This window comes from Pinus tabuliformis, chromosome 3_1, assembly GCF_031772625.1.
Source record: "Pinus tabuliformis cultivar Carrire ecotype Pingquan chromosome 3_1, CPIR1, whole genome shotgun sequence".
Classification (NCBI taxonomy): domain Eukaryota; kingdom Viridiplantae; phylum Streptophyta; class Pinopsida; order Pinales; family Pinaceae; genus Pinus; species Pinus tabuliformis.
This window is the reverse complement of record NC_142301.1, coordinates 690,392-706,465: the sequence shown is the minus strand read 5'-3', so window position 1 is coordinate 706,465 and position 16,074 is coordinate 690,392. Positions and strand designations below refer to the sequence as shown.

The 16,074-nt window shown below is 37.1% G+C and overlaps 1 protein-coding gene across 1 annotated transcript; it reads right to left on the bottom strand.

Annotated features, from left to right (window-relative positions):
• Positions 1–12,683: 12,683 nt before the first annotated feature.
• Positions 12,684–15,390, bottom strand: LOC149185469 (auxin response factor 9-like). Its single transcript, XM_089412406.1, has 6 exons — positions 15,333–15,390; positions 15,079–15,234; positions 14,866–14,950; positions 13,205–13,295; positions 12,947–13,118; positions 12,684–12,836 (listed from the first exon to the last, which is right to left on the bottom strand). The coding sequence occupies exons 3-6, from the start codon at positions 14,945–14,947 to the stop codon at positions 12,684–12,686; spliced, it is 498 nt and encodes a 165-aa protein (XP_089268532.1). The 5' UTR covers positions 14,948–14,950; positions 15,079–15,234; positions 15,333–15,390.
• Positions 15,391–16,074: the final 684 nt, after the last annotated feature.

Sequence of the window (16,074 nt, the reverse complement as noted above, 5' to 3'; positions counted from 1 at the left end):
AAAGTTTGCGGACACTAGTTAGGATCATTACATAAATAAATGTTGAAATATATGACAACGTGTAAAACCATAAAATTATTCTAAAATATGTTGGTTTAAACTTTTATGCATGTAATACTAATTTCATTGAGGAGTTCTGTGATTAAAATGCATGTAGTGAATGTAGACCAATTCAAACTTTACAAGCTACTAAATTCACATGATGTAGTCTTACTAAATTTACTAACATCTCTATAATATTTCTAAAACACACACACACACACACACACACACACACACACACACACACACACACACACACACACACACACACGCACACATATATAAATACATTCTTTATTTTATATATATATAAGAGCATCATCTAGAGTTGAGTGGTGGATACCTAGAAAATCTGCCATTGCACTTTGAACAAAACATAAGTGTATTTGAAGACTCATTAATTACTATACAAAAATGTACAAAAATGTTATAAGATGAAGGATTGCAGGGGGAATGACTTTCCTCCAATATACCACTGAATAAAGCTCCTTTTAGATAAGTTTGAGAGTTTTGATCTCTGCCATATTAAAATTGATACCAAACGATTAGAAGATGAACAGTCCAATATTGGACTTAACCTGGTACAGGGAATGATTGTGGAAGACCAAAATAATCTATCTGTATACCATATCCCATGATTGCACCCCTTCAAGGGAGGACTATAGTTGCTTTAGTTGGAGTCATCCTTGTGGGATTTTTGGTGTGGCTAGCTATCTTCTTGAGTAGCCCAGGTACATGATTGACTCTGCCTTTTAATTATGCTCTTTAATATGCATTTGATGGCAAGGGCTAGATGATCCCTAGATTTACAAAAGAAGAGGGCATACTAAAGGCCCGGAAGATAGAGTAACACCTATCCCTCAGCATTTATGATAGTTGTAACTAGGCAGCCATGGATGTAACATCCATTGAGAAGGGTAGCTACCACTATGACAACATATGGATCACTACATCTTCTTGCTATTATAAATTATGAGATGCTTTAGAAGAAGGGTTTACGTTTATTGTCAGAATCACCCCACCCCACTCAACCCAACCCAACCCAACCCAACCCACTATATATTCACACTAGTGAAACCAACGAGGTTCCATATATGGTGCTTAAAAAACAAGTAGTGTTCCTAACAAACAAGCATCATTTTCTATATAAATTATTTAAATAAATTATCATCAGTTTATATTAAATTGTGAAATCAACATTTGAAAAGCAATGCATATTAAGCATATTAAGCATGCATGGCAGCTACTAATTGTAGTCTAAGGAATTATTATGGTAGATGAAGCGATATGGTGTGCTACCTTAGAAGAGCACCAATATGTAATAAAGAACCCTCAAATATACTGGGAAAACGAAAATACATAAAATAATGAAGAGTACTGGTGGCAGAGAGGGTATAAAAACCCATAATTCTGTTTGTGCTCGCCAGAAAATGGTTGAAAACCATATTTTTCAGACCTAAGACAACCCTGTAAATACTACTAGCCAAGGGAGGAAGAGTCACACTGATATAATGTTGATAACATAGATAGAAGATCTATAGTGATCTATTCATCAAACTATAATATAATCATGTAGAAACCCTTCATATTTACTATGACATTTAACAAAACAACAATATTAATTGTAGCAAAATAGCATGAGAGAGAAAAATAGAGAATTGTACTTGGGTAAATATGGCACTGGATCGAAATAATCAATGAATATGTTGTCCAAATGAGTGTGCATGAATTTATTCACATCCTTCTAGGGTTGGGCACTATAACCCACTATATATTCACACTAGTGAAACCAACGAGGTTCCATATATGGTGCTAAAAAAACAAGCAGTGTTCCTAACAAACAAGCATCATTTTCTATATAAATTATTTAAATAAATTATCATCAGTTTATATTAAACTGTGAAATCAACATTTGAAAAGCAATGCATATTAAGCATATTAAGCATGCATGGAAACTACTAATCGGAGTCCAAGGGATTATTATGGTAGATGAAGCGATATGGTATGCTGCCTTAGAAGAGCACCAATATGCAATAAAGAACCCTCAAATATGTTGGGAAAACGAAAATACATAAAATAATGAAGAGTACTGGTGGTAGAGAGGGTATAAAAACCCAGAATTCTATTTGTGCTCGCCAGAAAATGGTTGAAAACCATATTTTTCAGACCTAAGATAGCCCTGTAAATACTACCAGCCAGGGGAGGAAGAGTCACACTGATATAATGTTGAGAACATAGATAGAAGATCTATAGTGATCTATTCATCAAACTATAATAGAATCATGTAGAAACCCTTCAGATTTACTATGACATTTAACAAAACAACAATATTAATTGTAGCAAAATAGCATGAGAGAGAAAAATAGAGAATTTTACTTGGGTAAATATGGCACTGGATCGAAATAATCAATGAATATGTTGTCCAAATGAGTGTGCATGAATTTATTCACATCCTTCTAGGGTTGGGCACTAGTGCCAAGAGGGAGACTAGGCCAACCTAGTCATAAATAATAAAGTGGATAACTTTCCCATATGTAAGAAAATTAAAGCACTCAATACATCAGGTAGTGGGTCGCCATGTGGTCTTAAGTGGAGATTACCCATACTCTAACAATTAATCAATGCTCAAGCATAGATTTTGTATCAGTGGAAATCTTGAATCATGAAGGCGTTTATGTTACAGAAATAGTGCTATACACATCAACATTGGCTAGTGACAATCCATACAGATGAATAATGCATAGATCTGGCTATAAGGTTTTTTCTCTCTGACCTTTGTGTTAGAAAAAAATCTGACTCAGATCCTCTTTTGGGTAAGAGATGAATTTTTTCTGGATTATATTACAAAGGGCAATGCATTGTCTTAAATTGTTGTCGCATAATGCAAAGTAATCTCTGTAGAATATTGGGTTTATGTGTTGTCAACCATAGGGTTATAACATTTAAACTGCTTTATATTATTGTGAAAGGTAATTTCCCTTGGTATGTTTTAATAGGTACTTGTTAGATTTGTTTATTATCTAGTCCCCTTATTTATCTAATGTGATAAAATTATGCCATACACTTACTGTGATTTAGTTTTCTGATACCAATCACTTTAACTTTAGAATATGAATAGGCCAACATTGGAGTTAACTTGGCACAAGGAATGACTGTGGAAGACCAAAATAATATATATGTATGCCATATCCCATGATTGCACCCCTTCAAGGGAGGATAGTCCCATTGAACCTCATTAAGAAGAATTTAAGTTATGAAAAACCACATAAAAATGTTTTTAATTCCAAAAAACAGAGTCTCTAGGATCGTCAATTTTGGATGAAGGAGCCCACTAATCAAGAAACTAGATGGAAACACACGAGGAGTATGGAGAGGTATCATGAAAAGTGGAGAAACAATGATAAAATATTAACTTCCTATATCAGGGTGGGACCTGATAGTACTGTTTCAGAAGAGGGCATACTAAAGGCCCTGAAGACAAAATAATGTGCATTTCTCAGCTAACTTTTCTACCGTGTGCTTTTATGTCATAAATTTAAAGGATCACATGTGAGCATATAATAGACATGGAGTACGTGGACAAACCTAGAAATGGAACATGTAAACTATATTATTCTCCAGACCATTACATCTATGGGTAGCCCTAGGCCACTGTCAAAATTCTCTCTGTAATTCTCCCTCTTACATCCTTTTCTCCTTATACATTACTCAATACATCACTTATAAAAAAATAAACCCATTAAGGTGTTTTAACTATAACAATCCTCAATGTTGAACTTGTTTACATGTTACTAACATTAATTATAATGTGGACTATTAATATAAATGAAAATTTTGTTGGAGCACAATGTTTGATTACCAATGCTCCCTCTTATTAGACAAGAGCTCCAAAATCAACTTCCATTGAACTCTTTGCAATCTTGAAGAATGCTACCAATAAAGTTTGCATGAGATTGATAACTGACTCAGCACCACTACTTCCCCTCAGAAAAGAGATTCCGGACAATTTCTAGCTATCTTGTAAAACAACTACTAAACAAGACCATTGATCTAGAATTGAATATTTGTTTCAATCACTTCAACACTTCCACTGAAGACATTACCTTTGAGCTTATGCTTCGAGAATCAGCCAGCCATTGCCCAAATTAAACCTGCTACCCCCATGTCAGCACCAATATTCTCTTCCTTAAGTTGGATCACCTCAATTTTAGCCACCTACCACCCTCACATAAGTACCTGTGGTCACTTCCACAATATGGATTATATCATCTCTTTGTGCATACACAAGTCAGTCTTCCTCAAATAAATGCTTCTGATAGAATCATAGTTTAAAGATTCTAAAGCAGATGGACATACTTGGTATGGATGAGAAATCGGTCAATCCACCTACTCTTTATAGTACCACATTCCTGTCTGAAGGAATTCTCATCTATCATCTTTGTATTCCAAAAAATGTGGCATGAAAAATACCTTCATTATGCACACTACCCTTTGATGATGGGATATGTATATGGTATGACCAGGTCACCTTATTTTCAATTGTCAAATTTCATTCAAACACATGTGAATCCTATTATTGCCTAAACTAGCATCTTAGTGGAAAAACTCAATCTACAGATGTTACCCTTGGGTAATGGATGGGAGTTATGATTGATGATTGGAAGAGCATAAGAAAACCTTGATTATGATTAAGCGATTGAATGCAACGATATACTTCAACAAATAACCAAGTGAATCCACAAATATAGCGCATATGTAATATACAGGATCCGACGACATAGTGATCTAATGCTTCAAGATAGATCTTTAAGAGAACAAGCATAAATTACACGATCCACTTAGATGATTTATATGAATTAGAAACAAGTGGTTTAGATCTCAAATCTGATTTACTATACATGCAAAAGTGATTTCAGATTTGCAATATGTTGATTAACATCCCAAATTAATGTAAATCTTGAAGAAGTAATGTAACAACTTAGTGAATGTAACTTGCAATAGAAGCAACTTCAAGTTAAATGTAATCAAAACAGATGTGTAATATCCCTCTTGGCGAAAATGACCCTTATGGCACAATTTTGAAATAGGGTTTTTAACAAAGTATGATAGGGTAATATTTCATAATAACAATGCAATATTCATCAATCCATATAAAGTAAAGATCCTTCCATTTAATGTACAATTGGAATGAAAGATATTCAAATAGTCATATGTTCTTCAGTTGCATCCCCGATCCTAATTATTGTCTTACTAGCCTTCAATGCCTTAATGAGGTGACCTTCAGCCCTCCTATCACCCTTGATAGTTTGTTGCCTAGTTTGTCATCCTCTTTCTAGCACTTACTATCTCTATGTGAGGGGTCACAACCTTTCGGTTGCGTGAGGGAAGTGATATGCTATCTCAGGCAGTGATCTACTACTATTACAAACCCAGAAATCCTTGTTATCACAGAGGATGGATTTCCACCTTCCTTGGTACCTATAAACATTACTTCAATATCTCATTGCTGCCACACTCAACTCCAAAGTAGACCTTGCTTGCCTCAAAACCCTAGACCATACCTCAAGATGATTTTCTGCCACATAAAAACCTTAGGGGTGATTCGTTGCCACAAACAATCCCATAGAGGTGGTTCGCTGTCACAATTGATATCTCAGGGATGATCTGTTGTCATCAACAGTGCCTCAAAGGTATCTTGCTATCTCATAATTGCTTCATAGACATATTGCTGCCACAGTTAAGCCTCAGATTTAATGTGCTGCTATAGATAATGCCTTAGAGATAGGCCAATGCCTCAGATAATGTCTCAGGGATGATTCGCTGCCTAGACAATGCCTCAAGATAGTTTGCTTCCACAGTTAGTGTATGTTCGATCATTTATATAACAACATTTAGAAGTTGGATTAAAGTGAGAGATTGTAGAAAATTAAATGAAAGTCTAGTTGGTTGACTCTCTGCAATTATGGATTGAAAATATTACACAACTGAGATCCATATTTAAAAGAGAATTAATCATGCCCAACTCACTGAGCGAAATTAAGATTGGGAGTACTAGAGTTGCTTTAGCTGGAGTCATCCTTGTGGGATTTTTGGTGTGGCTAGCTGTCTTCTTGAGTAGCCCAGGTACATGATTGACTATGCCTTTTAATCATGCTCTTCAATATGCCTTTGATGGCAAGGGCTAGATGCTCCCTAGCTTTACAAAAGAAGAGGGCATACTAAAGGCCTGGAAGACAGAGTAACACCTATCCCTCAACATTTATGATATCTGTAACTGGGCAGCCATGGATGTAACATCCATCGAGAAGGGTAGTTGCCACTGTGACAACATATGGATCACTTCATCTTCTTGCTATTGTAAACTATGAGATGCTTTAGAAGAAGGGATTACGATTATTATTAGAATCAACCCACCCCATGCAACCCGATCCTAATTATTGTCTTACTAGCCTTCAATGCCTTAATGAGGTGGCCTTCAGCCATCCTATCACCCTTGACAGTATACTGCCTAGTTTTTCCTCCTCTTTCCAGCACTTACTATCTCTATGTGAGGGGTCATAGCCTTTTGGTTGCGTGAGGGAAGTGATATGTTATCTCAGGTGGTGATCTACTACTGTTACAAACCTAGAAACCCTTGCTATCATAGAGGATGAATTTCCACCTTCCTTGCTGCCTATAAACATTACTTAACCATCTCATTGCTGCCACAGTCAACTCCAAAGCAGACCTTGCTTGCCTCAAAACCCTAGAACATACCTCAAGATGATTTGCTGCCACATAAAAACCTTAGTGGTGATTTGTTGCCACAAACAATCCCTTAGAGGTGGTTTGCTACCACAATTGATACCTCAGGGATGATCTGTTGTCATCAACAGTGCCTCAGAGGTATCTTGTTATCTCCGAATTGCTTCATAGACATATTGTTGCCATAGTTAAGTTTCAGATTTAATGTGCTACTATAGATAACACCTTCTATATAGGCCAATGCCTCAGATAATGTCTCAGGGATGATTCACTGCCCAAATAATGCCTCAAGATAGTTTTCTACCACAATTAGTGTCTATTCGATAATTTATATAACAACATTCATAAGTTGGATTAAAGTGAGAGATTGTAGAAAATTAAATGAAAGTCTGGTTGGTTGACTCTCTACAATTATGGATTGAAAATATTACACAACTGAGATCCATATTTAAAAGAGAATTAATCATGCCCAGCTCACTGAGCGAAATTAAGATTGGGAGTACTAGAGTTGCTTTAGCTCGAGTCATCCTTGTGGGCTTTTTGGTGTGGCTAGCTATCTTCTTGAGTAGCCTAGGGACATGATTGGCTATGCCTTTTAATCATTCTCTTCAATATGACTTTGATGGCAAGGGCTAGATGCTCCCTAGTTTTAAAAAAGAAGAGGGCATACTAGAGGCCAGAAAGACAGAGTAACACCTATCCCTCAACATTTATGATATCTGTAATTGGGCAGCCATGGATGTAACATCCATCGAGAAGGGTACCTGCCACTTTGACAACATATGGATCACTTCATCTTGTTGCTATTGTAAATTATTAGAAGCTTTAGAAGAAGGGATTATGATTATTATCAAAATCAACCCACTCCATGCAACCAAATTCTAATTATTGTCTTACTAGCCCTCAATGACTTAATCAGGTGACCTTCAGCCCTCTTATCACCCTTAACAGTCTATTGCCTAGTTCTCCCTCCTCTTTCCAGCACTTACTATCTCTATGTGAGGGGTCACAGCCTTTCGGTTGCGTGAGGGAAGTGATATGTTGTCTCAGGCAGTGATCTACTATTGTTACAAACCAAGAAACCCTTGTTGTCACAGAGGATGGATTTCCACCTTGCTTGCTACCTATAAATATCACTTCACTATCTCATTGCTGCCACAGTCAACTTCCAAGTAGACCTTGCTTGCCTCAAAACCCTAGACCATACCTCAAGATGATTTGCTGCCACATAAAAACCTTAGGGGTGATTCGTTGCCACAAACAATCCCTTAGAGGTGGGTGACTGCCACAATTGATACCTCAGGGATGATCTGTTGTCATCAACAGTGCCTTAGAGGTATCTTGCTATCTCAGAGTTGCTTCATAGACATATTGTTGCCAAAGTTAAGCCTATGTTGAAATTTTATAATGAAAATAATTTCTTCACTTAACACTAAACATTGTAGAATGGGATTGCATCTCGGTAAGTTTTGTTTCATGATCTATAACTCGTAATTAAATCTTGCAAATGACATTTTGGATTTCTTTTCATATGGATATATGGAAACATATTTTTCTAAAAAAGAAAATCATAATTTTCGAGAGCATATCGTTTCACAATCTTATTTGGCCTAGGCTATACCCATGATATTTTTCCTATTCTTCATAAGATATTCCATCTATTTCCTTAACATTTCCCTTTGCCTTAACATTTCCCAAGGGAAGAGGCTATACCCATGATATTTTGTGTATTCTTCATAAGATATTCCATCTATTTCTTATCTTATTTCCTTAACATTTTCTATCGGTAAGCTATTGCGAGCATTAGTTTATAAATATTAAATGTTATTTTATAATCTTGGAACATGACTCTAGAACCAGAACAGAGACAGATGTCGTAGAACGACTATAGAACCAAAACAGAGATAGATGGCATAGAACAGATATGGACGGCGTAGAACAGAGACCGATAATTGCTTATAATAGAGATGGCGTTGTGCATGTGAGATCGTGTCTGTTGCAATGCCATTTATGGTTCATTGATTGGACACCTGTCTGCTCTTCGACAGTGTTATTGAATTTCTTCACCCGAGATTGCTTTGATGACCACTAAGGGCGGATACTGAACGGCGAGTGAAAGAATCTCTTCTCGTTTCCTCAGGCTCATCAATCATTATCTATGAGATTCTGAGAAAGTGATGGATCAATCCAGATTGCGTTATCACTGATAATTTGAAAAAGAAAATCAATATAGAACTGAGAGAGAGAAACGTGTTTGCTTGCTATTATGTGCAATGCATTATTCCACAGACAGAACCTGTTAGGATGTTGTCAAGAAGAAACTACTATAGGGGTTAGCCATTGTTAGGAATAGAAAGAAACCCAAAGAAGAACAGGAACTAGGATTAAATTCTAAGAACAATAAAAAGTAAGGAAATACTCTATTAAACTAGAGCTTGAAGCAAGGAAATACTCACCTGCTGCTTCACCACAACAACAACGTGGACAACATGCCCTCATTCATAGATAAATTTTCAAAAGCGACCATCGTTGAGCTCAGCTCCTCCACTCGCCGTTGGTTAATTGGGGCCGCCTATGGCCGATTCATGTAAGGGATTAAGGTAAAAGCCCGCTAGACTTCGAGATTGGAACAACATGTATTCCTAGACACCTACTCATGCAACCCTTGCCTTTGATACTGCCCATGCTCTGCTTCCCTCTACCTTAGCGTCCTATGCTTCCTTTTCCGCGGGTGGTTCCAAATTTGGATCGATACCCAGCACCCGTTTCAAAAGCATAAGTAGTAGGAATAGACAATAACGGAACACCATTGCTTGGAACATATAGTGTCGCAGCTACCATTAATAGATGGCTATCTGGTATACTAGCTCATAAATAAACTGCCCCTGCTTCTGATGTTGGTGGATATGCAATTGGATCTGCTATTGATGGGTCAACAGCTACTGTTACTGATGCTGAAGTTTGAAACTCTCATTACCCTCAGGCGTTGAGTAAATAAGTAGCGTAGAAGATCTATAGGCATGTACAGTTGCTGGTTGAATTAGTCACTCATCTTTCTTAGCCGATGGTAGAGGTATAGTTGCCCGGGAAATGCAACAACTGATGGCAGAACGCAACAACTGATGATGGCAGAGGTATAGTTGTCCTGGGACACTGGACAAGTAGGTTGCATGCAATTTGAAGAAAGTGGACAAGTGGGTTGCATGCAATTTGAATGTCTTTACCAACCAGCACCTTTAACAAGTGGGCTACTCACTCAGGGAGAGTCCTGGTAGGCCACGACTACTTATACTTCATATCTGGGGTACCTAACTACTACTCTGACTTGACTAACCGGTTGTGTAACAGTCTGCTTTTATTACCATTTATCGTTTAGCTTCCAAACTTTTCGACGCTGATACGCAACGCCCGGGATGAACATACTCGCCAAGTTATTGTATTAATACCAGCTTGTTAATGGAGTGCTCTAAATTTTTTTGGGCTTTTTTTTAGAGTTAATGTTGACGAGAACAACTGTTACATGTGATTTGTCATTTGAAAGTAATAGTTCGGGGTAATCAGAGTTATCCTGCGTTGTCTTTAATTTACACGCGGACCTTACCTTACCTTGGTGTGCGGGAGCGATGAGACTTTGTCGCCTTATACCTGTTGCCTCCACCTGAACTTAATTATACAATAACATAGTCCCCATATCCATTTAAAAAATATTTTGGCTACGTGTTTTCAGGTGTAAATTTCGCAATGCTTTGTTTTTTTTATATATTCCCTTGATTAGGAAGTGTTGCTCGATAATTATATTTGCTTTAACAAGTTCAAGCTCAATTACTAACACAGGTCACAGGCAATTACTAATGCAAGTTTTCCCACTGAACAACCATTGAAACATTTCGACTTTGTTGATTGAGCAGATTCTGTAGTTGTTGATGATTCAGTTGACTCAGTCGATGCCTCTCGTAGGTTATTTCTTCAGGCATTGCTTGCTCCTTTCATGTCCCATCCATTCCATTTCGAAAGCCATCGGTTACATACGTAATTGATACAACAGACACTGCCAGGAGAGATATTGCCTTGACTTCTGTCCATGCATATAGTGGTGTGGGTGCTTGCATTGATGAATCAACTACTGGTGCTTAAACAATCGCTGCTAGTGGTGGTGCTTCTTAAGCGGATGCTGGAACTGCTGCTTCGACTTTTGGATCATCGGAATGACAAACTACTAAGAATGGGGTGTCATTGGCTAATGCGAGAAAGGTGCAAGATGGTGGGTAACGAGAAATGCTTGATGTCTATGGGTGTGTATCTCGATATCGATCACAAACACCAACAGGCTCTGGAGGATCCTGGTCACTGAGGTCCAAATCTCATTCTCTAGAGGCTTTTAACATGGCCTATTCTGATTTCATTAGAAAAACAATGTCACTTCAACTTTTGTTGAACAATGTCACTTCAACTTTTGTTTCAACAGGCTCTGAATCCGCTCCTGGGGGATTTTTACTCTACTACTATTGCTTGTTGTGGTGATGCTGCTTCTTAGATGTGTGTTTCAAACGGCTTGCTTCTGGCAAGAAAAGATCCTCTTCGCCACAAGCTCCTCTTTGCCATTATTTTCTTTTTAAGGCAGGGACTAGCTGCTCCGCAGCCCCCTTGTTAAAATATATAATATATTATTTATATAGAAAATTATAAATGTGAAGCAACATTGATTTTATTATATACCATGGTCGTCAATTATCTGTTCAGCCTAATATATATCATACAAGCACACTAATCTCAATTTCAGATAATTGAAAGTTGGTTTACTTTAACAATACCTTACATATTTTAATTTGTTTTGAACTTTGAAATTAGAAGTTAAATAGATATTTGGATTATAGAATATATGGATTTTCCAGATAGTCTCTCTCGTTAGTTTGTAGCGTAAGATAAGACTACACATAGATATTTGGATTATAGAATATATGGATTTTCCAGTTAGTCTCTGTCGTTAGTTTCTAGTTTCTAGCGTAGGATAAGACTACATGGGTAATAACCAATGATTTGTAACTTATTTTTAGTCCCTGCCATCGGGCAATGGCTAGGGACTATAGTAATCAGTGATGTCGATCTTATCTTAGCATTAGTTCACCTGTTTGTGGAATTCACTGATCACGATATAACCAAAGTTTCTACACAAAGACCGATTCGCGATCCATAGTTTTCCCATACAGATATATTTTCCTTCTTATTTGGCCTCTTCCTGAGGCTGAAGAGAAAAATTATATGCTATAAGTAGTATTTGGAGAAAAATTATATGCTATAAGTAGTATTTGGTTTCGTATTTTCAACTATAAATACTAGCTAACTTAATGCTAGCTATTAGCTGAGCAAATTCAATGCCAGTTTTGTTTCACCCACATACATGGGAAGTTTAATATGATTCCTTTCGTAGCTTCCCTTTTTGACGTGTGGATCTTTTTGATGTGTGGATCTTTTTGTTTCACCGACATACATGGGAAGTTTAATATGATTCCTTTCGTAGCTTCCCTTTTTGACGTCTGGATCTTTTTGATGTGTGGATCTTTCTGACACTGCCATTTGGATCTTTGTAACAATTATGTGGCGCTGGGATCTCCAGAGTTGGGTTTAATACCTTATTGCTGAGAATCCCAGGTCTCTGTCTTCATACCGTTGTTAATGCTACTTGCAATTTTTCAATTTTTGTAGATTATACCAGGCCAAACTGGTTGCCTCCCGTCGGAACTGGATCCCTGTCAATACCTGTCAAGGTCGTCTGCGGGAACCGAGTAGCTTATGCCTGTCAAAGTCGTCTGCGGGAACCTAGCATCTTCTTCCATCGTGGAAAGAAACAAAGTAAACTGCCTCACTCTTCCCTTTTCTTAATCTGTAAGTACCCCTTCTTAATCTGTAGGTAAGAAGCAATCACACTTCAGAGGAGTTGCATAATCCATGGTTGTATTCTTCTCTGGCCCGTCTAACGATTTTTTTGCCGCATAGGCTGCTAAATCAATTTTCCCCGAATTGTTTAAAAAATCTCCAGAATAATTATACCTCTGAACTATGAATGGCATTTAAATAGATTAATACTCCATTCACCCTTGTTAGCAAGTGCCCAAAGATGACAACTGCGGTAATAAAACAGAATCACATCCAATTTTCAGACAGCATACCTAGGTTTGTAATAAACGGTAAATATAGTCCGAGTTGAAATAGCATGTGATGCAGTCGCAATGACACCAAGATGCATGTTGTGACTAGATAAAACCGATGATGGCATGTTAGTCTGCTGACGCATAGCACGCCTAACTCCAACACGCAGTTCTCCACTTTCACCCCTGAAACAACATATTGTTCATGAGTTGCAAGTATGTGCATCAACAGAAGTTAACAAGTGATAATCAGAGGGCTTGCAAAAGAAAACCTCAAGAATATGAAAGCATCTCCTGCTACCAGTCTCTTTGAGCTGACAAAAACGCTCCACCCAGTGGTTAGCAAATGCCTCCGTGGTTGGCCTGCAACATAATACTGACAAGTTTAGATCAAGTATACACTTTCACAAATACTTCATTTGTCTCAGGTTCTGCCTGCAAAAAGATACAAGGGCAATGTAACTTTCACCTTCCTGTAGACGGGAAAGTGCAACTATTGCATTTTGTTGGTTTTGCAGTAATCTTTTCACACCGACAATAACGCAAAAGCTGAAATATTGTTATAAAAGGACACAAGCAATGCAAGAACAATTTAGTTACCCGAAATTGCACATTGATCACACGACAACCACAGAATCAGATCTGACAGAATCAAACAGTGTTACGTTTGCCTGCACAGACAGATACTACAATTTGGGTCCTTTTACAACAATCCAGGCTGCGTGCTACTGCAATCTTGAATTTCAGAACTTTAATTTAGAGATTATCATAACGGTCCCAAAATCCAGAGAAAACAAAAAATTACAGAAGAAATCGAAGCCGAGACCAAGGAAAATCCCAAATTTAGCAAAATTTTGTGCCTCTGGAAGCAGAAATTGATTTATAAAACAACAACGAGGGTTCGCAAAAACCTGAAGAAAATCCTATAATCCAAAACTCAATCGTTCTTACATGCTCGAACCTTGGACTTCCTTGAGGCGTAAAAGAAAAAGAGGATCTGCGACCTGTTGCTTATGCCATGTCCAGCAGGTTCGAAGCGCCTGCACCGTTGGTAGTGAAATGACAAGCTTTGGTCAAATACTAGCTTCTAACTAACTAACAGAAGGAGGAGAGCATTAACAATGGGATTTTGTGCTACTTAGCTTCGAACTAACTAACAGAAGGAGGAGAGCATTAACAATGGGATTTTGTGCTACTTAGCTTCGAACTAACTGAAGGAGGAGAGCACTAACAACTGGATTTTGGGCTGCTTGACACCTGCAATGCAGAAAACCCCTGCCATTCATGCAAAAACTGAAGGAGGAGAGCACTAACAACTGGATTTTGGGCTGCTTGACACCTGCAATGCAGAAAACCCCTGCCATTCATGCAAAAACCGCATATAAGGAACTTCGTAATCATGTTTTATGCTATTTGTATCTCTTATGTACTATTTTTCAATTAGTAAAAATTAAAAATAAATTTGTTATTTAATATTATCTTGACCACGTTAAATAGATTTATATATTTAATTTTTTAATAAACTAAAAAAAGGTCTATAATAAATTAAATTGAACTTATCGCAACAACCCAATGTTATGATTGCACTACTCCTCTCGTGCACTCCAGCTTAAATCAATTAAGCATATTGACATGTCAACTCCCTTAACTAAGATACAAGGAAATGGGTAACATTTGTCAAATATTTTAAATTTTGAAAATGTTACTAAAGGAGATTAGAAGTTTTATAAAAAAAGTCATGAAACCTTTTAACTAAATTCTCAATATAAACAAGATAGGCTGAGCTGACAAAAACGCTCCACCCAGTGGTTAGCAAATGCCTCCGTGGTTGGCCTGCAACATAATACTGACAAGTTTAGATCAAGTATACACTTTTGTCCAATAAATTTCCAACTAGATGACTGACAATGAACTAAAGCGATGTAATATGCACCTCTAAATATATGGCGGAATCGCCATTCCATTCCATGCAAATCTCTGGCTACCAGCTCTTGCGAAGGAGGTTGCTGACTCATGTCCTGCAGACCAACACTGAAAGAAGGTCATTTCCTCCGCACAAACAGTGGCAGATGAGTACAAGGACTCACTTCATTTCTGAACGGAAGCAAAATGTACATTCAGCAATAGTATCTATCTCAACACGAACCAGAGGTGGAAGACATTCATCAGCATGCCTTCGTAAAACAGAAAATCCTCCATGAGTGCTAGTATCAGAAGCAGTAAGAGTTTTGCAAAATGAATGAACATTGCTCTTACGAGGCTGAGGAGGAGCTGCCCCCGAGTCATGAGATGACTCATTTTGCTGCAATATCGAACCAAAGGTCAGAACATCTACACTTCTCATCAGTAAATCCTGCACATTAGTAGGATAACATTCCAGAAACTGAAATAAGGACGTACATCTCCCTATGGCAATAAAGTGATCTGCGCAAATACTTCATCTGTCTCACGTTCTGCCTGCAAACAGATACAAGGGCAATGTAACTTTTGCCTTCCTGTAGGCGGGAAAGTGCAACTATTGCATTTTCTTGGTTTTGCAGTAATCTTTTCACACCAACAATAACGCAAAAGCTGAAATATTGTTATAAAAGGACACAAGCAATGCAAGAACAATTTAGTTACCTGAAATTGCACATTGATCACACGACAACCACAGAATCAGATCTGACAGTTTTGTTGTTAAAGTTCTGTTTTAACTGCCGGCAGGGACTTGCTGCTTCGCAGCCTATCTTGTTAAGTTTAGATATTTGGATTATAGAATATATGGATTGTCGAGGTAGTCTTTCTTGTTAGTTTGTAGTGTAGGATAAGACTACACAATTAATAACCAATAATTTGTAACTTATTTTTAAGTTTATACTTTTCAAATTTTAAATAAAATTTATGAATTAAAATAAAAAATATATTATCAATTTTTTTTAAAAGAAAAATGTTAAGTAATTATTAGAGTATCTATTTGGAATATTATAATTTTAATATCTATGAAATATTTCTAATAGTAGTGAGATAAAATATTTTTAATGGTAGTGAGATAAAGTACTGACTATGAAATGAGTCATGATAAAATAGAGATGAGTGAATTAAAAAAATTATTATATGTTTTTTTAAATTGGAAATGTGTTTGACTTATATTCTTTTTATA

What these genes read in the sequence shown, in the direction of transcription:
- LOC149185469 (XM_089412406.1), bottom strand. Translation starts at nt 14,947, where the DNA reads ATGAGTCAGCAACCTCCTTCGCAAGAGCTGGTAGCCAGAGATTTGCAT. An exon ending in ATTCCGCCATATATTTAGAG is followed by an intron (nt 13,296 to 14,865) that starts GTGCATATTACA and finishes ATTATGTTGCAG; the next exon opens with GCCAACCACGGAGGCATTTG. An exon ending in GATGCTTTCATATTCTTGAG is followed by an intron (nt 13,119 to 13,204) that starts GTTTTCTTTTGC and finishes ATGTTGTTTCAG; the next exon opens with GGGTGAAAGTGGAGAACTGC.